At 37.7% G+C, this 24621-nt stretch overlaps 2 protein-coding genes across 2 annotated transcripts in view; one reads left to right on the top strand and one right to left on the bottom strand.

Annotated features, from left to right (window-relative positions):
• The window catches only part of ITPR2 (inositol 1,4,5-trisphosphate receptor type 2), a 507541-nt gene that overhangs the window by 288568 nt on the left and 194352 nt on the right, over positions 1-24621 (bottom strand). Inside the window, exons 17-21 of the mRNA XM_027838537.1 lie at positions 22112-22231; positions 21810-21995; positions 19769-20020; positions 18613-18757; positions 17598-17748 (exon numbers count right to left, since the gene is read on the bottom strand). Coding sequence (XP_027694338.1) covers positions 17598-17748; positions 18613-18757; positions 19769-20020; positions 21810-21995; positions 22112-22231 — 854 coding nt within the window. The remainder of the gene's footprint in view (positions 1-17597; positions 17749-18612; positions 18758-19768; positions 20021-21809; positions 21996-22111; positions 22232-24621) is intronic.
• SMC1A (structural maintenance of chromosomes 1A) lies at positions 152-4273 on the top strand. The gene has a single exon (XM_027838538.1). It carries the CDS (start codon positions 209-211, stop codon positions 3908-3910), a length of 3702 nt encoding a protein of 1233 aa, XP_027694339.1. The 5' UTR covers positions 152-208; the 3' UTR covers positions 3911-4273.

The raw sequence follows: 24621 nt of genomic DNA, 5'->3' as shown, positions 1-24621 counted from the left end.
GTCCCACCTGCCTTTCTACGAGCGCGCGCGCACGTATGCGCAGAAGCGCGCGCGCGACCCCGCGCACCGCTCGTCTCGCGAGACTTGACTGGCTCCAGGGATTCGGGTGTTTGTGTTTGCTCGCGGACCCCCTTTGCCGCGCTCCCGCCTGCCCCCAGCCCCCGCGCTCTCCCGTGCTGCCTCCCCGATTGCCTCGCATTGCATCGCCATGGGCTTTCTAAAACTGATCGAAATCGAGAACTTCAAGTCCTACAAGGGTAAGCAGATAATCGGGCCCTTTCAGAGGTTCACAGCCATTATCGGGCCTAACGGCTCGGGGAAGTCAAATCTCATGGACGCTATCAGTTTCGTGCTGGGCGAGAAGACCAGCAATTTGCGTGTTAAGACTTTGCGGGATCTGATCCACGGGGCTCCCGTGGGCAAACCAGCTGCCAATCGTGCCGCGGTCAGCATGGTGTATTCAGAGGACAGCGGGGAAGACCGCACCTTTGCCCGCATAATTGTGGGGGGCTCTTCGGAGTACAAAATCAATAACAAGGTGGTCCAGCTACTTGAATACAGCCAAGAGCTGGAGAAACTGGGCATCCTCATCAAAGCTCGGAATTTTCTAGTGTTCCAGGGCGCTGTGGAGTCTATTGCTATGAAGAACCCCAAGGAACGGACGGCCTTGTTTGAGGAGATCAGCCGCTCAGGGGAACTGGCCCAGGAATATGATAAGCGGAAGAAAGAGATGGTAAAGGCTGAGGAAGATACCCAGTTCAATTACCACCGAAAGAAGAATATTGCAGCAGAGCGCAAAGAAGCCAAGCAAGAGAAAGAGGAGGCTGACCGCTACCAAAGGCTGAAAGACGAGGTTGTTCGGGCCCAGGTGCAGCTGCAGCTATTCAAACTGTATCACAATGAAATGGAGATTGAGAAACTAAATAAGGAACTCACTTCCAAGAACAAGGAGATTGACAAGGAAAAGAAGCGCATGGACAAGGTGGAAGAAGAGCTGAAGGACAAGAAGAAAGAACTAGGCAAAATGATGCGTGAGCAGCAGCAGATTGAGAAGGAGATAAAAGAGAAAGACTCAGAGCTTAATCAGAAGCGGCCCCAGTACATCAAGGCCAAGGAGAATACTTCACACAAAATCAAGAAGCTGGAAGCTGCCAAGAAGTCTCTGCAGAATGCCCAGAAACAGTACAAAAAAAGAAAGGGAGATATGGATGAACTTGAAAAAGAAATGGTGTCAGTGGAGAAGGCAAGGCAAGAGTTTGAAGATCGCATGGAGGAAGAGAGTCAGAGCCAGGGGCGGGACCTGACTCTGGAGGAGAACCAAGTAAAAAAGTACCACAGGCTGAAGGAGGAGGCAAGTAAAAGAGCAGCCACCCTGGCTCAGGAGCTGGAGAAGTTCAACCGGGACCAGAAGGCTGACCAGGACCGGCTGGACTTAGAGGAGCGAAAGAAAGTTGAGACAGAGGCCAAGATCAAACAGAAGCTTCGGGAAATTGAAGAGAATCAGAAGCGAATTGAGAAGCTGGAAGAATACATCACCACCAGCAAGCAGTCTCTAGAGGAACAGAAAAAACTAGAGGGGGAGCTAACTGAGGAAGTTAAGCTTGCTAAACAGCGCATTGATGAAATCAACAAAGAGCTGAATCAGGTGATGGAGCAGCTTGGTGATGCCCGCATAGACCGCCAGGAAAGCAGCCGGCAGCAACGCAAGGCAGAGATAATGGAGAGCATCAAACGCCTCTATCCTGGTTCTGTGTATGGCCGTCTCATTGATCTGTGCCAGCCAACACAGAAGAAGTACCAGATTGCTGTGACTAAAGTGTTGGGAAAAAATATGGATGCCATCATTGTGGACTCTGAGAAGACTGGCCGGGACTGTATCCAGTACATCAAGGAACAGCGTGGGGAGCCTGAGACTTTCTTACCACTTGACTACCTAGAAGTGAAACCAACAGATGAGAAGCTGCGGGAACTGAAGGGGGCCAAGCTGGTGATTGATGTGATTCGCTATGAACCACCACACATCAAGAAGGCCCTCCAGTATGCCTGTGGCAATGCTCTAGTATGCGACAATGTTGAAGATGCCCGGCGCATTGCCTTTGGTGGCCACCAGAGACACAAGACAGTGGCACTAGATGGGACACTTTTCCAGAAGTCTGGTGTCATATCTGGGGGAGCGAGTGACCTCAAAGCCAAGGCCCGCCGCTGGGATGAGAAAGCAGTTGACAAACTGAAGGAGAAGAAAGAGCGTCTGACAGAGGAGCTAAAGGAACAGATGAAGGCCAAGCGGAAGGAGGCCGAGCTGAGGCAGGTGCAGTCCCAGGCTCATGGCTTGCAGATGAGGCTCAAATACTCCCAGAGTGACCTGGAACAGACAAAGACCCGGCACCTTGCACTCAATCTACAGGAAAAATCCAAGCTAGAGAGTGAGCTGGCTAACTTTGGGCCACGGATCAATGACATCAAAAGGATCATTCAGGGCCGGGAACGAGAGATGAAAGACCTGAAGGAGAAGATGAACCAGGTAGAGGATGAGGTGTTTGAGGAGTTCTGCCGAGAGATTGGAGTTCGCAACATTCGTGAATTTGAGGAAGAAAAAGTGAAACGGCAGAATGAAATAGCCAAGAAACGGCTTGAATTTGAGAACCAGAAAACTCGCCTGGGTATTCAGCTAGATTTTGAGAAGAATCAGCTGAAAGAGGACCAGGACAAGGTGCACATGTGGGAGCAGACGGTAAAGAAGGATGAGAATGAAATTGAAAAGCTCAAAAAGGAGGAGCAGAGACACATGAAGATAATTGATGAAACTATGGCCCAGCTGCAAGACCTCAAGAACCAGCATCTGGCAAAGAAATCTGAAGTCAATGACAAGAACCATGAGATGGAAGAGATCCGTAAAAAGTTGGGTGGGGCCAACAAAGAAATGACCCACCTGCAAAAAGAGGTAACTGCCATAGAAACAAAGTTAGAGCAGAAGCGGAGTGACCGTCACAACCTGTTGCAGGCTTGCAAGATGCAGGACATCAAGCTGCCCCTGGCCAAGGGCACCATGGATGACATCAGCCAAGAAGAAGGGAGCTCCCAGGGAGAGGAGTCTGGGAGTGGCTCACAACGAACATCCAACATCTATGCCCGTGAGGCCCTCATTGAAATTGACTATAGTGACCTCTGTGAGGACCTAAAAGATGCTCAGGCTGAAGAGGAAATTAAGCAGGAAATGAACACACTGCAGCAGAAGCTGACTGAACAGCAGAGTGTGCTGCAGCGCATTGCAGCTCCCAACATGAAGGCCATGGAGAAACTGGAGAGTGTGCGTGACAAGTTCCAGGAGACATCAGATGAGTTTGAGGCAGCTCGCAAGCGGGCCAAGAAAGCTAAGCATGCCTTTGAGCAGATTAAAAAGGAACGCTTTGACCGCTTCAATGCCTGCTTCGAGTCTGTTGCCACCAACATTGATGAGATCTACAAAGCCCTGTCCCGCAACAGCAGTGCTCAGGCCTTCTTGGGGCCAGAGAACCCAGAGGAGCCATACTTGGATGGGATTAACTACAACTGTGTAGCCCCTGGCAAGCGATTCCGGCCCATGGACAACCTGTCTGGTGGGGAAAAGACTGTAGCAGCCCTTGCTTTGCTCTTTGCCATCCACAGCTACAAACCAGCCCCATTCTTTGTCCTAGACGAGATTGATGCAGCATTAGATAACACCAACATTGGCAAGGTTGCCAACTACATAAAAGAACAGTCAACTTGCAACTTTCAAGCCATTGTCATTTCACTGAAGGAAGAATTTTATACGAAGGCCGAGAGTCTGATTGGTGTCTATCCTGAACAAGGGGACTGTGTTATCAGCAAGGTACTGACATTTGACCTTACCAAATACCCAGATGCCAACCCTAACCCCAATGAGCAGTAGTGCCGCCTAGGGAAGGGGGTGGGACCTCAGAGCTGTAGGCCAGGATTAGTTGCCTTAACTGTCCAATTTGGTAGAGAATCATGTTGCAGGCCTACAAGATGCAGGACTTCTACCCAATTATACAGAATCATGGTCTTTATGCCATTTAAGGAAGTATAAAGCAGTATGTTAAGAGACAGCGAGGTGCATTTCTGCACTGGGGTGGGGGAAGATGAGCCTGGTTACTTCTCCCCCAATCCCAACCTCCAATGCCTCTTGAATAATTATGTTGGAAATCTTTCTTTTAGAATAGGGGTTCTTAATCTGGTGTCTGTGAACTTGTGTTTGTTTTTTAAATATTTTGATAAATGTATTTCAATATAATTGGCTTTCTTTGTATTTTATTTCTGTGTATTTTATGCTTTTAAAAACATAATGTGGGAAGGGGTCCACAGGTTTCACCAGCCTGCCAAAGGAGTCCTTAACACAAGGAAGGTTTAGATACTCTGTTTTAGAAGGAGGGAAAATTTCCAGTGCTTCTTGGACATATGGCTGTTGGCAGTGTTTATGGGCCCTCAACATTCAACTCATAAATATTTGTCTGAGTTTTGATTTGAGTATATGCCTGCCTTCAGGAGCTAATTTTCATCACTAACATAACAGGCCCTTCATTATTCTTACTACTGATTCTTTCAAATCCTTATTGATCAAGTCTGTATCTTATTTACATTTGCATGGAATATAATTACTTAATCGCAGTTATATTCTACAGAAAATTATCCCAGACAACATATTTTCCAAAAACCAGATCTTGTCACTAAGAGATTAAATAAAATCCTGAGGCCAAAACTGAAATATTACGTTTTCAGTAGAATTAAAGGTTTCATTACTCTAATAAGAAGGCCTTAGTTGTTGGTGAAGAAAAGCAATGTGATATAATAAAAGGAGCACTGAAATATAAGTTCTAAATTTTCTCATAGGTAAAATGGGGATAATAGTGTAGGATGTCCCAAAACTTCTCAGTGCAGTTTTAAGCTATTAAAGCTCAAAACTTCACCAAGATTTTTGGGCTTCCCTTGTGTATATCCATACATTGTCATGATGCTGTTCTTATGATCGTATGAAATAGAAATCTGTAAGTAGTAAAACACTGTATAATTATTGTAAGAGTTGCTTAAAGAGTAGAATATTACACAAACATAAGTAGTCATGTGAATCACAGGCTTACTAGTCTGCCATTGGTTCTTTTCCATTCCTAGTGATTTTCATTACTCCCTAATAAATGTCACAGTCCTAGATCTACAAAAGGGTAGAATTTCATATATTCCTTTTCAATTGTACAGCAGAAAGTAGCCTTGAAAAACTCCAGATGAAAAAGCTACCTTACTTCAATGTCAGTTACAAATACAAACAACAGAAAGACTATATAATCATAAGAAATATTTTGCTGTGTTTACTCCTAACTCAGCAGCAAATTTAAATTTATGGGGATAAATTTTGCTCAGATAAATACTAGAGGAAAACATAGCAGTTAGGAGGATAAAAAAGGTAAGCAATGACTATGGAAAACAACAATACAATATAAGCAGTACAGGATTTGGTATGGGGGACTTGAGTCAGGATCTACTACTACTTAATACCCATATAATATTTGGCACCTCTCTGAGCCTAAGTTTCCTCAATTGTAAAAGGAGGGGTTTGGACTATGTGACATTAGGGGTCTTTTCCACTTCTAAATCTTTGAGCATGAGAGAAAGATTTAAAAATTAAAGAGACCCAAAATTTCATGATTGTGTCATAAAATAATAGAAATCCAGTAAGATTTTTACACACAGAAGTTCTATTCAAAGTAAGTGGAAAATGCACAAAATACCAGGGAGTCAATCTAGATAGTCCCCAGACTTAAAGGCAAATTACAAACACTCTGAAAAAATAAAGAATGACAAATAATAAAATTCATTTGGAAGAACAGAAGATGTAGAATCCAAAAGAAATATGAAAAAGTAGAAATGAAGGGTGAGCAGCACCTCCAAAACTTACGAAGCAGTAATAGATCTGTGAAACAGACTATACAATGAAGAATTAGAAATAATCCAGCTGAATAACTCATAACTCCCCATTTGATAAGGACTGCTGGGGAAATTGGAAGGCAGTTTTGCAGAAATTACTATGAGACCAACAGCTTACATAATGTAACACAATAAGGTACCAAATGGATATACAAACTTGAATATAAAAGGACACAGTAAAAAAAGAAGATAATGGAATCAAGCATACCTCACAGTTGATGGTTAAAGGGAATATACTTAAATAATGTATACAAGTGATTCCAAAAGATAAAATACATAATTTCATTTACATTGATTTGAAAAACTTTTGTATGACCTAGCTAGAAGAAAGTATTGATTAGGAAAAAAATGTTTTTATGTCAAATAGCTCTTATAAGTGTATAATAGCCAACATATGCTGTGAATTATCAAATGGATAAGATCAATGGATAAGTGGTCAAAGGATATGAAAAATATTTCAAATGAGGAACAATTATGTACATACTATTAACCACATGAAAAATTCTTCCAATTCCCTAATAATGAGATAAATGCAAATCAAACAACATTTTACCTAATATTCAATAAATTGGCAAAGATAAGAAATAGGGAAATAGCTAGCCTATGTTGGTGGAGCTAGTGGAGATGTGAACTGATCCAACCACTTTGGAAAATAATTTATTATTATACTAAAAAATTTGTCTAAAATATCCATACTCTTTGACCCAGAGATCATACTGTTTGGCATAAGCCAAGGAGATCAAAAAAAGAAAGATCTCATATAACAAAGACCTAGAAGCAAAATAGCCATGGTAATAAACATGAAGAGTTGTTACTATTCAGTAATATGATGGATATTAAGAATTAGGAGAAATGTGAATATATGAACTGTTGTGGAATGAAGTAAAATAGAAAGGGGGAGAAATGTACATGAAAGCTATAATGTAAATGAAAAAACTAACAACTAAAAATACTGTCAAAAAACAAAAGTGCTGCAGAGTTTTATAAGAAGCAAGTTTGATCTTAAAAAGAAGTGGGAAAGTATACCCTTCTTTGCAGAGATGTAGGACAACAGGTTGCAAAACTGTTTGCTGTCAGACAAAAATTTATATGCTGATTGCTTTTGCTGGTTGTTTTTTTTTTTCCTCTTTTTAATACTATAAGGGATAGCTCCATGGTTGGAAAGGAGCAAGGCATATATTGGGAAATGAAGGTGTTCTAAAAAAAATTTTAAATACCAATAAAGTGATTTTTTTTTTAAAAGAAGATAAAGGGAAGGTAAAGATTAAAAAAAAAGGCAGTTGTATATAGTTGCCTAACTTTACTGAAGATAGATGTCTTTTTTTACTTTTTTTATTAGTCACAATTGCCCCACCAAAAAAATGTCTAGAAAAATCAACTTCTATACTTCTATTAGTGTAGATCAATAAGTTTCCATCTCCAGCCACAAAACTCCTGATAGAGCCCAAATGTAATTAAAATGTAATTGGGAAATGTCTAACAAAATACAGCAACCTAAATAATATTAATTTGTGATTTTCTGAGTCAGTATGCTGCCCACAGGTTTGATTTTGATAGCACTGGTATAGCTGTTCTCTCTACAGGTACAAATCACAATCCTCACATATCTCAAGAGACTATTTTGTGGTTACTGTGAACAAAAATTTTACCATCTACCAACTGTCTGGCAATGAGCTTGATATTGTAAAAACTTTAATTTGACCAGAATAGAGAATGATTTGGGTTTTGGGGTTAATTAGTTATTCTAGTAGAAGGAAAGATGAACCAAAAGTAACAGAACTTCAGATAGACTTAAAAGAGGACACAGGACAAAAAACATTTAAAAATTTTTGGTTGTTGATTCATTTGGTTCTATACTGTGAAATTCTAAAGGCTTTATGTAATGTTTTAATCCTTATTTAGCAGATGTGTTTTATCATTTTTGTTGATAGCATTATATTTACAATAAAAAAATTTTAAAGCAGCATCAACTCTACTTTTGTAAAAAGTAAATTTAGTATACGAGATGTGTAAAAAATATTCAGTCATTTGAGATTTATAGTTTATTAAACTCTAGGTTAAAAATAAATTTTCTCTAGCTTAATTAGATCCTACATTTATGATTTTAGGCTTTTGTGATTTTATTTAATGATTTAATATTTAGGAGAGATCTTTGTGTCACTTTTCTTTGTACAGTAAAACTGTAGTGAACTATCCAGTTACACTAGTGGAAAGGAGGCAGAAACCTTAAAACTTCCCCCTCTTCTGTACTTCCCTGTTTCTGTCAAAGCTCCTCTCCCATTTGTTCAGTGTCTCAGGCTCACAGTCTCAGCATTATCTTTGACTCCTCACACTCCCTCAACCCAAATACCAGTCAGTGACCAAATCTCCCACATTAGAATGTGAGTTCATTGAGACTAGTAGTTATTTCATTCTTATATCCCCAGCACTTAGTACAGTGACACACATAGGAAACAATAAATACTTGTTGACTGACTGATAGGAGTCATCTAAGGTCAGAGTTGTAATTGATTTTTAAGATCAACTTGTCCAAACATCTCATTTTAGAGAAGAAAAAGTACTTAAGACTCAGAGAATTTAAATAAATTTACCAAGGAACATATGGCAGCTAGAGTACAGTGGATAGAGCACCAGGCCTGGAGTCAGGAAGACCTGCATTCAAATTCAGTCTCAACGCATTTAGCAGCTGTGTCACCCTGGGCAAGTCACTTAACCCTGATTGCCTTAGTTTCCTCATTTGTCAAATGAGCTAGAGAACGAAATGACAAACTACTCCACTATCTTTGCCAAGAAAACCCCAAAACGGAGAGTCGGACACAACTAAAAATTACCAAACAACAACCAAGGAACCTCAGAGGTGAGTAAATTGCATACATTGTGTCAATGCTAAAATTTGAACCTGTGTCCTTTGACTCCATATGTAAGATACTTTCTACTGCATCGTGCTATCATAACACTTGGTTTTAAATCCCAGATCTGCTCACTTACTGTGACTTTGGTAACTATGTAAGCAATTTACTTACCTCTAAGGGCAACAGTTTCCTAACTGGTAAACTGAGGGGATTGAACTAGGTGATCTCGGAGGTTCCTTGCAGCTCTAAATCTGTGATCTTAGGATTGCCAGTGAAGTGCATGAGGACATGAGAAGCCTTCTTGTTTCCCCACTGCCTGCTTCTCTGTCTCTCTGTCTTTCTGTCTCTCTCTCTCTCTCTCTCTCTCTCTCACACACACATAGACCCCTCCACCTCTTATAAATACATGACTTGTTGGAAAGAGCACCTTCTTTTAGACCAAAGTTTTTTCTTTCAAACCTTCCATGGAACAGTTTTCCCTGTTAGCAAATAACTTTCCAATACAAAAGGGCTTCTCAGCATGCAGAGTTAACAGAGAAATAAACATAAACAGAGCTACAATTAAACTGCCAATAACGTCTGAAATATCCATATCGCCATGTAAAACCTGAGTAACTGCCAAATGTCAAACTCCAAAGCAAAATTTACTCCTGATGAATCAAATCTAATTATATACCCCAAGATGGTTACAGATTAAAATCTTAGAAGCTTTTTCATTAAAAAGATTTTTATTTACACCCTCATTTCAGAGATGAGATAGTCAAGGTCCAGAGAGATCGTGACCTGTCCAAGTTTTCCCTTCACAACTACTTATAACCATGTGCAATGAATGAGAGGCAACCATACTGAACAACTAATTTAGTGTTTTAGGAAATAAGAAGCCTGAGTTACAGTATTGAATTGTGCCACTAACATTTTGTTTTTTTATTCAGTAATCAGTACTGAACAGAAAAGAGTTTAGAAAACGTGCTTTCTTCCTCCCATCTTAGCAGAGCTTGAGGACTGAGTGTGGAATGTTATGTATATTGGCAGACGAGGTTGCTGTGTTTTACTGTTCTGCTTTTTTTTTTCTCTTGAACTCCTTGTTAAAGGGGACTGCTTGCTGGGGAAAGCAGGGGAAGGATATTCTTGGAAATAAATGTTATATAAAAACAAAAGGAATCAATAAAAATAAGAATTTTTTGGAGAGGAAATAATATTCTTTCCCTCCAAAGAAAACAATTAATGTTTTTTCCACATAATTTCCACACAAACATTGTTATTTCTGCTTTGAAACAGCTACTACATGGTCTGACTAGGCTTCTCTAGGCAGAACATATTTTGTCTACCACGGCAGACAGGTTAAATTAAAGGAGTTGACTAGCTGCTTGCCACTGGCTAGGGTCATGGGAGAGTAGAATTAGTCAGCACTCATTGCTTTAGGAGCTAAAGCTGAAGTTTAGCTGAACACTCCTGTCTCTCCTTTCCTTTCCTGCTCATCTCTCTGTCTCTCCTCCAGCCTGAGAATGACAGGCTGTGAGGTTTACAGGACATACACAAGCAAAATCTGAGACTATAGCAGCTGCCTGGTTCTTTTTCCCCTTAGACCAAAGTTGCTTGGACCCTCAAATCCAAAAGAAAAGGACAGACACTTAGTCATCCTGATATAGACATGTTAATAAGATTTGTGAAGAATCCTAATTTCAGGCAGTATGTTGATTAATCATCCCAGAGGGAGAATTTTTTTTAACATCATTCCCAAATTCTGAAAAATAAAATATTTTAAAAAGGTAGCATAATGTGGTATAATAAATGAGCTAGGCTTAAAGTGAGGAGACCTGGGTTTGAATCTTGGCTCTGACAATCTCTCATTCTTTTTTCTCATCTCTATCTAAAGGATACTGTATTTCCACTACTTACTGTATAGATGGTTCTAAGGAAAGGGCTTTGTAACATGATGTAAATGTTTACATCATGTTATGCTTCACAACCAAACACCACAGAACTGTGTCACCTGTATGGATAAGCCTTGTCACTATAACTCATGGGCAGCTAGACAATGTGGTGATGGACTGAGTCACAGAAACTTTAGTTCCAGTCCTGCCTCAGACACTCACTCTCTCTGCAACTCTGGGCAATTTACTTGACCTCTCTCAGTCTGTTTCCTCATCTGTAAAATGAGGGTAATAATAATGACTTCACAGGGTTTTGGTGAGGGTCAAATTAAATAACATGTAAAGCAGAGGTGTCAAACTCACTACCACAAAACTGCCCAGTACAGCCCAAACATGATTAAAATGTATTTGGGAAGTGTTTAATTAATAAAGATTCAATACAGCATAGATAACATTAATTTGTTGTTTTCTGAGTCAATATGCAGTCTATTTGACAGCATTGATGGAAAACATTTTGGAAAACTTAGAGCATTATATAAATGCTAGCGATTATTAGCCCTAGAGTTGAATCTCTGTAAGCCTGTCATCAGTTCATCATAACCATTTTTTCTTTTATGAAGTCAAAGTACACAGGAGTTAAACCTTCTATATGGATAAATTTCATTCTCGCTTGGACTCTTAACTTTGAACAATTTTACATTGCTTAACTTTTTTATACAAAATGTCACTCATTTATGAGGGGTTAAGGACTAGCACTTAAAAATAGATTTTACTTAAATTCCTTATTGCTTAACACTCTTTGTAAGGAACATAAACTTCCTGTAAGTCTTAGGAGTTTTTATAGTCTTCCTGCAGAATTTGTCATAAAATGTACAGAATGTACCATAAACAAACGATTTCTGCATTTGCTTTATTAAAGCACATGCTTCTGCTAAGCAGCTCCATTAATTCCATAATATTCTAAATCAAAAGAAAAAAGTATAAAAGCCAAAAGAAAAAAACAGACAAGTAAAGGAAAGAAATTATTGTTCAAACAATATTTTACAACCAGGAAAAATAGCTAAACATCCTGAGTTATATCATCCTCAAGTAATAATCTCCCCAAAGGTCTCAGCGAGTCTATTAAAGGAGAATTGTTGACATGACCTCTCCAAAGAGAATTAGAAACTATTTTGCTTAGATATATACCCATAAAACCAACAATTTAAAGGATACATGTTTACAAAAATATAAAATACCCAAATTAATAGAAGTAGATAATTACAGAGGAAGATATTTAACAAACCATAAACTTCCAAAGGGGTAAAAAAGCCAAAAAACTCAAGGACCAGAAGAACTGAATGAAATTAATTCTATCAAGCACTCAACAAACAATTCCAATATTACATAAATTGTTTACAAAAATATCCAAAGAAAGGATCCTACCAAATTCCTTCTATGACACGGGATATGGTCCTAATACGTAAGCTAGAGAGAACCAAAACAGAAAACAACCAATATTCATAATGAACATAGATTAAAAAAATTTAAAAATATGAGCAGACAGGACAGACTAACACAACATCATAAAGATTATAGACGATTTCTAAAGACATGGAAAGACTTCTGTGAAGTGATAGCAAGTGAAATAAACAGAACCAGAACAATTTATACTATAACATCAGTATTATAAAAATGAACAATTTTGAGGACTTATAAACTGAGGAACAATGAAATGAGCAGAGCAGGGAGGATGATTTATATAATAACAACAAAACTGTAAAAACAACTTTGAAAGCAGGAAGAACTATGATCAGTACAGTGACCATTCATGATTCCATTCCAATGATGAAACATGCTGTCCTTTATAGAGAGGTTATCAATTTAGGGGGCAGAATGAGACATAGACATATACAATCCCTCAACCATTGAGGGAATTCATTTTGTTTGAATACCTTATATGTTGCAAGAATTTTTTTTTTGTGGGGGGGGGAAGGTTCTCTAATGGATTAGGAGGTAAGAAGGAGAGAAAATGGATTTCTGTTAATTTTTTATTTTAATAAAGGGGAGTGGTCAGGATGCTAAAGATGTGAAATATTGCATGTACCTTCAGAAGAGGTAATTATTAGTTTTACTTTGTTGCAAGAGACCTCTCAAAAAAGAGAATAATCTGTAAATGTGATGTAGAAACAAAACACCTCAGTCAAACAGGAAGAGGGAGAGAGAGAGGAAGAAAGACAGAAATACTCATTAAACCTTGGAATTATACCTCTCTCCTGGTTCACAGGCACATACACACACAAAAGGAAGGTTATTAACTGCTATCACCTATGCTTTTTCTATTCCATTGATAGCCTCTTCAGGTCATAATTTCATCATATTCCATTGATCATCTAATCTTTCATATTCAAAAACACCCTCCTTGATGACAATACACTGATAAACCTTTAGATTATTCCTTTCAGCTTTAAAGTGATATTTTATATGAGGATCTTAAATACTGAAAAGCAGCTTAAGAAGCTCACTTTTTAAAATTTTTTTTTTCAAAACAAAAAATGAGTGCAATTTGAGTAAAAGAATTGACTAAAGTCAATCATCTCTGTAGGTAAGTGGGCTTTAAGGAATGCAAACTTTTTTTTTAAGTATCAAAACCATCTCTTCCCAGATCCCAGTCCTTTAGCCACCTACCCACTACATGCATTTAAATTGTGTTCTTGATCTATTGGTAAACCATCACCACTGAAAAAATAAATAAAGCAGCTCTTACCATTTTATGTACTTAAAGTAACTGGGTGCTTAATTAGTAATCATCTATATACATAAGGAACTTAAGAAATAGTTGGTGTCTATGAAAAAGCACATTTCATTGTAGCACCGGAGTAAAGAATCACAAAAATCTAACTGGAGAGTTAGGAAGAGCCTAAACACTAAACCAGGAACAGTAGCAGTCAGTTCTCTTCTGATCCTCTGCTATGCCCATAGTTTTCTTTGATACCCTGCATTTCTCCACTTTTATGGGATGAGGAGGGGACCGTTACAGAGATACTGGCTTCTGCCCCTCCGAACAAACAGGAGAGAGAGAGTAGCTTCTTTGTGGGGAGGAGAAGCTTATCTCTATTCTCAGTGGGCTCAGTCAGGACACCTAGCACCAAAAGCTTCTTAAAGTCAGCAACAGTGTTTCTCAGCTACCATGATACTTCAGTCTAACAATTTAGCTTGTTAATCCTGAAAACGGAGAGGAGTAATTAGAGGCCCCTGTCCCACTTCTCTGATCTTTCAAGCAACAAGTTGAGCAATGAGACTGAAAAGATAATTTATTCAATGAAGAGGTCTTTTTTGAGTGACTGCAATGTACAAGTTGGTAAGTGCTGTAGAGGAACAAGTTGCTATGTATCAGAAAACCTCAAGAACTTTATAATCCAACAGGAGAAATAAGACATATACATAAAATAAAGGCCAGAAAAGGCATTAGAAGTGATACAAAGGATAGGAAGGAAAGTTCACTTCCAGTTGATGTGAACAAAGAAGACTCATGGATAAGGTGGCATTTTAGCTAAGTCTTGACAGATATATAGGATTTTATCAATAATAATAGCTAGCATTTAGATAGCTCTTCAAAGTTTGCAAAACACTTTACATATTATTAACTCATTTGATCCTCACAATCCAGTAAGATAAGTGCTATTATTATCCCCATTTTACAGATCAGGAAACTGAGACACAAAGAGGTTAAGTGACCTGCCCAGGATAAACACACCTAGGAAGTGTGTGTGTGAGGCAGATTTGAATTCAGGTCTTTTGGACTCCAAGTCCTGAAGTCCTGTACCCTCTCCACTGCCTAACTGCCTATTTTGACAGGTAGAAAGAAAAAAAGGAACTCGTTCTGGGTTAAAGGAATAGTGTGAAGAAAGGCAAAGATTTGAGAATAGCAGCTAGACTGTTTGGACTTGGATAGAAGGCATGTGTAGGGGGAGAAAGGAAGCAAAAGGATTGAATAGCTAGGCCAAGACACACAGCTCCAAGGATCTCAGAAATGGCCCTGTCTCTCGGATGTAGTTACTGCCATTGCCAAGAATGAAGACAAGAGTTAACAAAATGATGAAAAGTTTTCCCCTCTTTGATTCTCAGAAAACACAGTGATGATTCTCTAAACTAGAATTTAATATTCAAGCATAATCCATATGTTAGACTAGCAGATAGTAATAGGTATGACTGCATAATTTTTTTAAAGCCAAAACATTAACATATCTTCAACTTGGGCCAAGTATTCTACTCTGGCCAAAATTAAGTTCAGCCGTCAATTAAACTTTGACTTGAGAACTGGGAGAGTGTTATCCCTTTAGCCTGAGGGAACCTAGCTTCTGAAATCTAGGCTTAACATAGGTCATGTTATACACTAGACTTATGTAGGTGGTATTTACTTTGTCTTTGCTGACATGTGCCTTTTCTGATGTCAGAAAACAGACCCACTCCTGCTATAGTAATATCCTGAAGTACCCTCTCCCTGAGTGAATGTTATCAATGTAACAATTGTTCAAAGTTGTACAAAAACTTGTTATTTATGATTTCTACAAAAGGGATATTTGCAAAGCATCATATAGTCACAAACATGCATTCTATTCTCTGGTGTCTGCATTTGCTTTCAACTTTTATCAGTGACAAAGAGATACACTGCTTGACATAATACAACTACCCAACAGATCAATTACAATGAAAGATGCCTGTGCATTTTGAATCTGCTGCAAGAGCAAATGATAGGTATTAGAAAAAGCAAATTGGCTCAACAACATAGCGTGCTGTGAGTAGGCACACTTTTTTGGAAAAACAATATTTTTATTCTTGAATGAGATTTATAGCCAGTGAGAGGTGCTAGCTTCATATTTGCACAGATTAGCATCTTCTGTTTTCCTGCAGAACAGGCAGAGGCAGTGTTCGCTCCCTGTGTTCCTCTATTATTGTGCTTCAACAGTTTTCTGAATGGACCACCTCTAGGGAACAAACAATGGATCCGGCTTAAAGCCTGGTAGTTTCTGTGGAGACCGCCAATTAGTAATAACTGTGATGGTGAACAGTCAGACACTAAAAATTAGACTGAGACCACCAACCAGTGCTCAGATGATGGCAACTTCCACCCATACTCATGGGGTATGGGCTGAATATTAACCAATGACCCAGAAGGGAAGAAAAAAAAAACTTCTTTAATTGCTAGTTTCCTGAGCTGTTCATCCTCTATTTGCAACAAATACTAATTACTGACATTTAAACCTACTGCACTGGCCATAAAACCTCTTGAATACTGTCTGTGCACATCCTATTTAAAGTTGCCACCTTTGAGGCTGAAACAAAGCAGAGCCCCAGGAACTGCAGGCCTTTTCCTTCCAGTCATGCCTCTTCTTCCAACCCACTGCATCTGACCTGCCATTTCATCATGGAGTGGGGAAAGAATTTTTCTCTGAAAGCTATACCCCTACTGTGCTGGAATAGAATTAGTATGAGGAAAGTTTGTGAGAAGGCTAATTAAAGTCCTGGTTTACAAAAAAAAAAAACTAATCAGATACAAAACAAGAATAATAAATGTCAGCAAAGAGGTTTGGTGAACCAAACCTAGGACAGTTGAAACCAAGAGACTAGACAGGTCTACAAGGCATGAGAAGGGTAGGCAATCGATAAAAGTTCCAGAAATGGATACTAGGAAGAGGTTTGTATGTGTATATGAACACCAAGAAAGTATAGCAGTAGGTAAAGGGTAAAAGTCCAGGCATCAGGAAGGGTAAATTATAAGGGTACAGGTAGGCATTCCAGCCAACAAGCAGAGCATGACCTGGCAATGGTCTGGCAATATCCAATAGGAACTCAAACACAGGAAGCCATGACTGGAGAACAGGCCCTGTTACAGAGCACAAGGGGACATCCACAATTTATTGGCAAGAGATGTATGATGAACTAGAAAATGAGACCGAGGCGAAGAAGCCAGCCAAGGAGGAGAAAGAATAATGTCTTAGATGCCATTCAGGTAGAAGGAGGACTGGAAAAGAGCCATCAAATTTAGCAATTTAAAAATCACTTGGCAGCCTGGTAGGATTCTGTTCAGTGGTGGAGTTGATTGAAAGGGATTGCTTAATAAGAGAGTAGAAAGAAAAAAGGAAATTAAGGCAATGAGGGCAAGATGACCCTTTCAAGGAGCTGATTGATAAAGGAGGAAGAGATACACAAGACAATAGTTTGTGAGACTGCCATTGAATATTATGGAAAGTGGTTTGTAACAGAGATGTTTCAATAATATTTACATATCAGGTTTCTCTAACAGAAATTTGTCCGTTCTATTGCCAGCAAGCAGGTAGAGAAGGCAGGGAAAGCAACTGGTTCTTTAACTATCAGGGCTATTTAGATCCTAATTGGTACAATGATTATTGGCCATATATCAGTAGCCAACTGCTGAGCACCAATTAGGTACTACACCCAGGGTTGCTTTTCTAATGGCTTCAGAGGCTAGACACATAGGTTCTCTACCAGAGTCCTCTCCCATAGCCTCAGCCAACCAGTCAGACATCCAGGCAAGACTGAAGTACAGAATTGGCAGGATTCTGAGAATTGGGAAGTGACCACTGAGTCCAACCCAGATTTGTGTCCTGGCTATGCCACTTTCTTGCCCTGTGACCTCAGACATATCATTTAACAATTCTGTGTTTCAGTACGTTCTGCAAAATGCTAATAAGAAAATTCATGATAGTCATCTCATAAGAGTATTGTGAGAAAAGTGGTTTTAAATGATAAAGTATTATATAAATATTATATTCATATCCACAAAATATGATCACACATAAAATTATTTTAATCATTAAAATATCATCTCCAAATAGCCAGCAAGAAAAACCACTAACAATCATCAAATAATTTTTTTTATCATACTTATTGTTTTCTCCAAATTTCTCACCTCCATCTTGAAATTTGCTTAATCTTTCAAGGTACGATGACATGGGTCCCTGTACAATATCCAGAATAGCCAGAAGTGTTCTTGTCAGTCTTAGCAACTCACTGAAACTATAAAATCCAAAGTAAATAAGATTTCGAGCCAGGTGCACCACCTTTAAAAAGTGAGAGGAAAAGAAAAACTAAGAATGAATGTGATTTGAACATGGAAATACTAAGCATATTCATTATTTTTAAATACTTCTCATTCTTTAAAGACTAGCTAAAAAATATTCCATACTAAAGCTAAAATATAGATTCTGATTCCCCCCAAATCTAGAATTGTCAGAATGAAATCAATTTACTGATAAATTTAGAAAATAGATAAAAATTTTTGAGGCAAATTCAGGTTGATTAGATAAATTTAAAAAGTAATTATTTGTATTTTTGAGATGCATTAGCCCATTTAGTCCAGTCTTTTAATAAATGACTATGTCAATAAAGTAAACAGAACCCAAGGATTTTCACTAAAAAGAAATATGACCTATTATTTTTGGCCAGAAAATGTTACTTCCTGTGCTGCTTTGTTATAAAGCAGATAAAACATGATAGAGCAAAGGTCCAGAGATCTAAGTACCTCTCTGACTTTGTCCCAAAGTTGTCGTGTAATATGGCAAAGCGTGAATAAATTCTAATTCACTGTGAAAAGGAGAAGAAGCTATTGCTACAACTATGTAAGAAAAATTGTTAGGTCACAGTGATCTGTATGCACAAATGACTTTGCCCATCAATGTAAGAATGCCTGATGAAGGTGATTCATGAAATTGTTATGATGATCATAAACCATCAAGATTTAAGAATAGAATCCAAAACAAAAGAAATAAGTAGTTGGCTTAAATATGAATTTTAATGAAAACTAGATGAAAGACTCAAATCGTCTTATTTTTCATCACCTTGTTAATTCTCTGACCTAACAAACTGCCCTCTCTCCAAAAGGCAACTTAATGCTTTCTTTTTTAATAAGAAGAAGTGTAAAGTACCTCAAAGGTAAGCTTGTTTTTCTCTTTATCCCCAAAAGGAAATGGTTGGTTTACCACCTCTTTCAAATATTCTTCAACAAATTCCATTGTTAGTGCAAATTTCCTCTTCATATCATTTCTCGAAGAGTCTGTAATAGAATCGTATCTGCAAAGATCGACAAAGGGAATCAAAATGAAGTTGTTCCAAGCACTAGTTGTAGACAGGTTTTAAAGTACACAGATATACACTCAGCTGTTGTTTTAGGTTAAAGCATAAGTGTGGAAACTGACCTTTGTGTAGTTTCCATTTTAAATAAAACTGAATTTTTCTATTCATTTTCTAGAAAGTCTCTTCTATTTCTTTTCCTTCTATTCCCCCTTTTAATGACAATGCGTATTAAAAGTAATCTTTACCAAAGATGACTGAACTGTCCATACACACTTTGACCCTAATATTCCACTGGTAAGCATACATCCCAAGGAAGTCAATGACAAAAAGAAATGCCTGATATACACCAAAATATTCATAATAGCACTTTTTGTAGTAGCAAAGAGATAGAAACAAAGCATATGGGTTTGGCTATGCAAGTTGTAGTATATAAATGTAATAAAATATTACTGTGCTATAGGAAATTATGAATACAGAGAAACACGGGAAAACATATATGAACTGCTACAAAGTGAGGTAAGTAAAACCAGGAGAACAACATGCACAATGACTACAACAATGTAAATGGAAAGAGCAACAAAATAATCAAAATAGAATGATATAAAATCATAACAGCCAAGCTTGGCCAAAAGAAGAGATTATGAAAAAACCCCTCTCCCTGCTTCTTTGCAGAGGCAGGGGACTATGGGGATGGAATGCTTTAAACTATGAGACCTTTGTGATAAGTTGGTTAGATTTGCTGAATTGACTTTTTTGCCCTGATTTTATGCTTTAATATAAGATTGCTCGCTGGGAGAGGATAGGAAAAATGGAAAATTGGGAAATATAGGTGATACAAAAACAAAATATATCAATATAAAAATTTATAGTGATCTTGAACAAAAAAAAAGTGACATGTTTGAATACATAAGGTTAATAATCTGAATTAGGGGGAAAAAAAACCTTATTCATGAAATTTTCATCAGAGTTGCAGATATTGAAGCTTTGGTGAACTTTTATTAGACTTACTCATATATTGTGATCTTGGTAGGTATTTCTGTCCAAAGTCTTGCATAGCGAACAGGTACTACTGATTCTTGAGGATCTCTGTCCACATGCATATGAAGCATAAGGCGACAAAAAGAGGCTCGCAGATCATATGGCAGGCTTTCATCTGACATACAGCGTAAGATCAAATCTACCGAAAGCTGGGTAGAAATCTGGTTTATGGCTAGATATTGACGATCCAAGCACATCCTTGCAAAGAGGTTCAACTGATACCTTAAAAATATTAACCATTACATTTTTTGATTCATCATATGAGAGTTTCTTAAATACATTAGCATATGTTATCATTCCTCATGAGTTCCAGTCCCATATTAACAAACTGTCAATTAAATAATTCAAATTGGATATCCCAGAGGTATCTTAAAATTAGTGTGCCACAGTAGGACTCTTCACACCTTTCCTCAAAAATCCACCCCATTTCCTAACTTTCTTATTTCTGTCTAGTCCAACCCCTGCCTGAATTATGAATCTCCTCTATTATTTCCAAGTAAAAATCATAAGGGAATTGAATTCTTTTAATAGCAAACAAAATATCCAAATTAATTCAACAACAATTCAAGCAAACATGTATTGAGCATCTTAATGCAAAGCACCATCCTAAGTGCTATAGATATAAAGATGAGATTGTAAATTTAAGAAAATTTGAGAGGAGAGTGAGAGAGAAAGGTGAGGGGGGCGGGAAGGGAGGAAGAATGCAATGGCTAACAGAGAATCAGAGAAATCTTCCTAAACTTAGTAGTTTACAAGCTGAGCCTTGAAACAAGGTAAAAAGTCAAAAAGGTAGAATTGAAAAGAGATTGAATTTCAGAGAGAAAGTTACTGCTGCTGCTGCTATTTGTCCTTCCTTCTCAAAGAGGACCATGACATCAGGGAGGTGATGCCATGACATGCAAGTGAATAGGATTTAAGTGAGGAAGGACTATGAAACGTCACCAGCCTCACTGTCTCCTCCAGAGCCATCTGGGTCCAGTGACCAGATAGAGAGACAGTAAGATACAGTGGAAAGAGTCCTGGGATTATAATCAGAAAGATCTAGATGTGACATAGACTTTCCCTCATACTTTAGTTGCTAGTAACCCATCCATTCCTCCCCCTGACCCCACCCCCATACACAAACTATTTACTTTGTATATATTCTGCATTTACTTATTTCTATACATGTTTTTTTTTTCCCTCTAATAGAATGTAAGCTCCAGGGTTTATTTCATTTTGGCCTTTTCATCCCCAGTACCTAGGATAGCAAATCATAGATGCTTAATAGATGTTTATGGACTGAACAAACAAACCAGTTCCCTCATCAGTAAAATGGGGATAATAATAATACCCATAGTATCTAACTCATAGATTTTTTTTTTGTGAGGTTCAAGTGTAATTACATATAAAGTGCTTTGAAAACTTTAAGTCATTGCATAAACTTTGGTTATCATTATTATTATTATTATTATTATTATTATTATTATTCTAGGCAAATGAGATGGCTGTATGGATGTATGGAAGCAAGAGATAAAATGTTGAAGTCCTTCAAATACTCAATAAGAGGCCACAGACTGTTAATGGGTAGTAAAGTAAAATAAAGCAGGAAAGATTATTCCTGTATGCTTTTGATTTCATGTTCCCTTCCTTATTACTTCAATATTTGTAGCATTAGAAGTACCATAGTTTTAAATTGCCTAGGATCTTTAAACATTGCAAATACAGTGAAACTGAAAGCAATCTATGTTCACATAAAAAAAAACAGTGTTTTGCACAATAATTCAAAACTTTTAAGTGATCAGAAAGAATCATGCAAAACAATAGTTTTGTTTTTGTTTTTTTTAAAGTTTTAAAATATTCCATGCACCTTGACCTCTACACTTTTTCAGAATTTTTTCTTAAATGTTTTAATCCTTAAATATTTAAATAATTCTTAGATATTTTAATTTAATTTTTTTAATCCATGAATCTGATCAAATTACCAATAAGCATTTGAGATCATGAGTTACAGTTCTTTACAATACTTGACCTATAATAGGTGAGGACTTCTAAATCAGCCTTTGTGCCTTCTTTAGCCTCTTGTGCAAGATGTCGGATAGCTTTGCCATGAGGTTCCTTATTGCTGTCAATCCAGTAAAGCCAGACTTCTTCATCATCAATATCATCTGGGAGGATGGAACACTCCAAAGGATTGTCTATTTGCATGGAAACCAGCCTTCAAATAAGCAACACATAATAAAACTATTAATAAACTCAGGTAATAGCTGTGATCAGGACTATTACGGAGCTGAATAATAAGCTGAAAAGAATGTTTCTATTATAAATGCTTACTTGGTTTGAATGAGAATATCAGCATTTCCTGGACTCAGCATAAATTTACAGATGAGTTCTTGAGTTACTGGTATAGCAGTTGTATTAGATACACACAAGTCTGATAAGTAGTCCAAAAATCTGATCAAAGAAGAAGATAATGTTGAACAGAAAACAAGGAATTATATTAATGAAATATTAATTACAACAAATTCATTTTTCATTTATATGCTTTTGTAATCTTTTTAGGTTAACATACTTTGGTACTGTCACTGGGCCCTACTGTAGTACATTGTAGGGGCATAGAAGTGACCCTGGGTTCTCAAAGGCTATGCTCCCAGAGTATAAACTCTATGAGATTGTGCCATTCTAGAAAGGCTTTGAGGATAGCCCCAGCAAATGAGAGAGATAGATTTCTGAAGAACCATTCAAGTCAAGTACAGATAGCCTCACGTCCAGTAGGCTGGCCACTGAGTGATGAATTTTTTGGCATAGCAAAACCAAGAAACAAGGGGAAAATGCCTCTTAATTCTTTGTATCTTGTGCTTCTATAGGCACAATGGCAAAGTGGTAGAAAGGAGTATAGAGCGTTCTAAGAATCACCAGGTTTGGGTGGATTTTTTTGTTTTGTTTTGTTTTTACTGTTGGTACTATAAATATGATATACCTGTCCAATGACCAGTGAGTAGACATACTGACAGAAGAGCTGAATATTATTAATCTTGACATTCTCTCTACAAATGAAACCAGAAGGGAATTTCAGCTAAATGAAATGAAGGGTAATGGGTATCCCTTGGAAAGGCAAAGAAATAAGTTGGCACAGTAATTTTTAATCATACAACCAAAGGCAACAAGAATCAGTATTTCATGGGATGTGCGGTCATCTCAAAATGCAATACTGTAGATAAGAATTCGCAGAAAGCCTCTCATGAAAATAATTGCCATTTATGTGCCAATATTGGTTGCTAAATATAAAGAAATAGAGAAAATTGACAAAGAACCCAATAAGAGCCTCCAAATTGAATTGATATATAGTCTACTATTTGGTAACTTCAACCTAAAAGTGGAGAAGGGTAAGGATGGCAAGAAATGTTTAGGGAAACATGGTTTAGGTAAAAAGGAATGAGAGAAGCCAAGACTTTATATCATGAACATATACTTCAAGAAAAGAATCGGTAGTGAATGTGGTAAGCACCAAATAACATTATAGAAAAGTGGAATAGATTATATTCTAAAAGACTTGTTACTGATGTGGGAGTTATCCTAAATTAGCTGTCTGTGTTTAGTCATATTACCGGTTTATCAGGGTAAAAGCATTAGAATTAATGTAAACCAAGAGGAAAGAGTAATAATGAGAAAAAAATATGGCATATAACTAAAACAACTCAATTTAAACAAGCAATTAGGTGTAATAAATGGTAAATGGACATCAAAATTGCTTAAATACTCATTTGCCACAATCAGAAGGCCAAAAGAGATCAGAAAGTACTCTAGTCAGCTAACATAATCAACTTACTTGTGAAGCAAAGAGAGATGGAAGAAAAAGGCAAGCAAGACTGATTAAAAATATAAACTTGTCAACAGGCATTTGCTTGTTGTACCTACTATAGGTACTAAGAACTGGGGATAAAAAGAAAGGTAAAAACATGGTCCCTGCCCTCAAGGAACTCATATTCCAATGCAAGAGACACAATGAAAAAGAACTGTCTCGATACAAGATATATATTCAATGTAAGTGGAAGGTAATCTCCGAAGGCAGGCACTAGGATAATTATGAGCAGTGAAGAGTAAAACCAGATTAAAAACAGCTTGACAGGAGAGCTAACCATGTAAGATCATATCAGAGTAAAGACAAAATGAAGAGATGAAAACAAAAGATCTATGAAGATTGGATAACAAACATTTCATTATTAAGTACAATAGGACCACAGTATTTGGACCCTAAATTCACAGTTCCAGATGTGCTTATAGGTAAGGTTAAAATGGTCATATTTGAACAAACACAGGAAAAGCTGCCAGACTGGATCAAATGTTTGTGGAGATCTATGCTGGATCACCATTTAGAGAGTGTTAAGGGATTGATATACAAGCCATCTTAAAGAAGACAAGATATTAAAGGTTAGACAAGATCATAGACCTAATTAACACCCAAAAAGAAATCAATCAAGAAAACATCAATGATTACTGACCAATATACCTACTTTCTCACCTGCAGAAAACCTTTATGCAAGTCAGATGGATAGATAGATATAAATTGCTGATATCCTCAAAGGGTATTAGCAGGGAACAAGCAGTCTTCCCCAAATAATACCATCAATGAACTATATTATGCCACCCTCCCACTTTACAGCCACCCTACCCTCAAAATAGACCTCCAGAAAACATGCCTGGGAACGGCTAAGCCACTCGACTCAGCACTCACTGGAGCCATGTAGACCCACCTTCACCCTGGCTATTTTTCACCCTGCTGCCTATGGTCACTCTACCTTCTCACTAAGACCTGCCCTGACCATGTTAGGAAGGATCTAAAT

Source organism: Vombatus ursinus, unplaced genomic scaffold (assembly GCF_900497805.2).
Source record: "Vombatus ursinus unplaced genomic scaffold, bare-nosed wombat genome assembly UNPS02014830.1, whole genome shotgun sequence".
NCBI classification, from domain to species: Eukaryota; Metazoa; Chordata; class Mammalia; order Diprotodontia; family Vombatidae; genus Vombatus; species Vombatus ursinus.
This window is presented reverse-complemented; position numbering and strand designations above follow the sequence as displayed.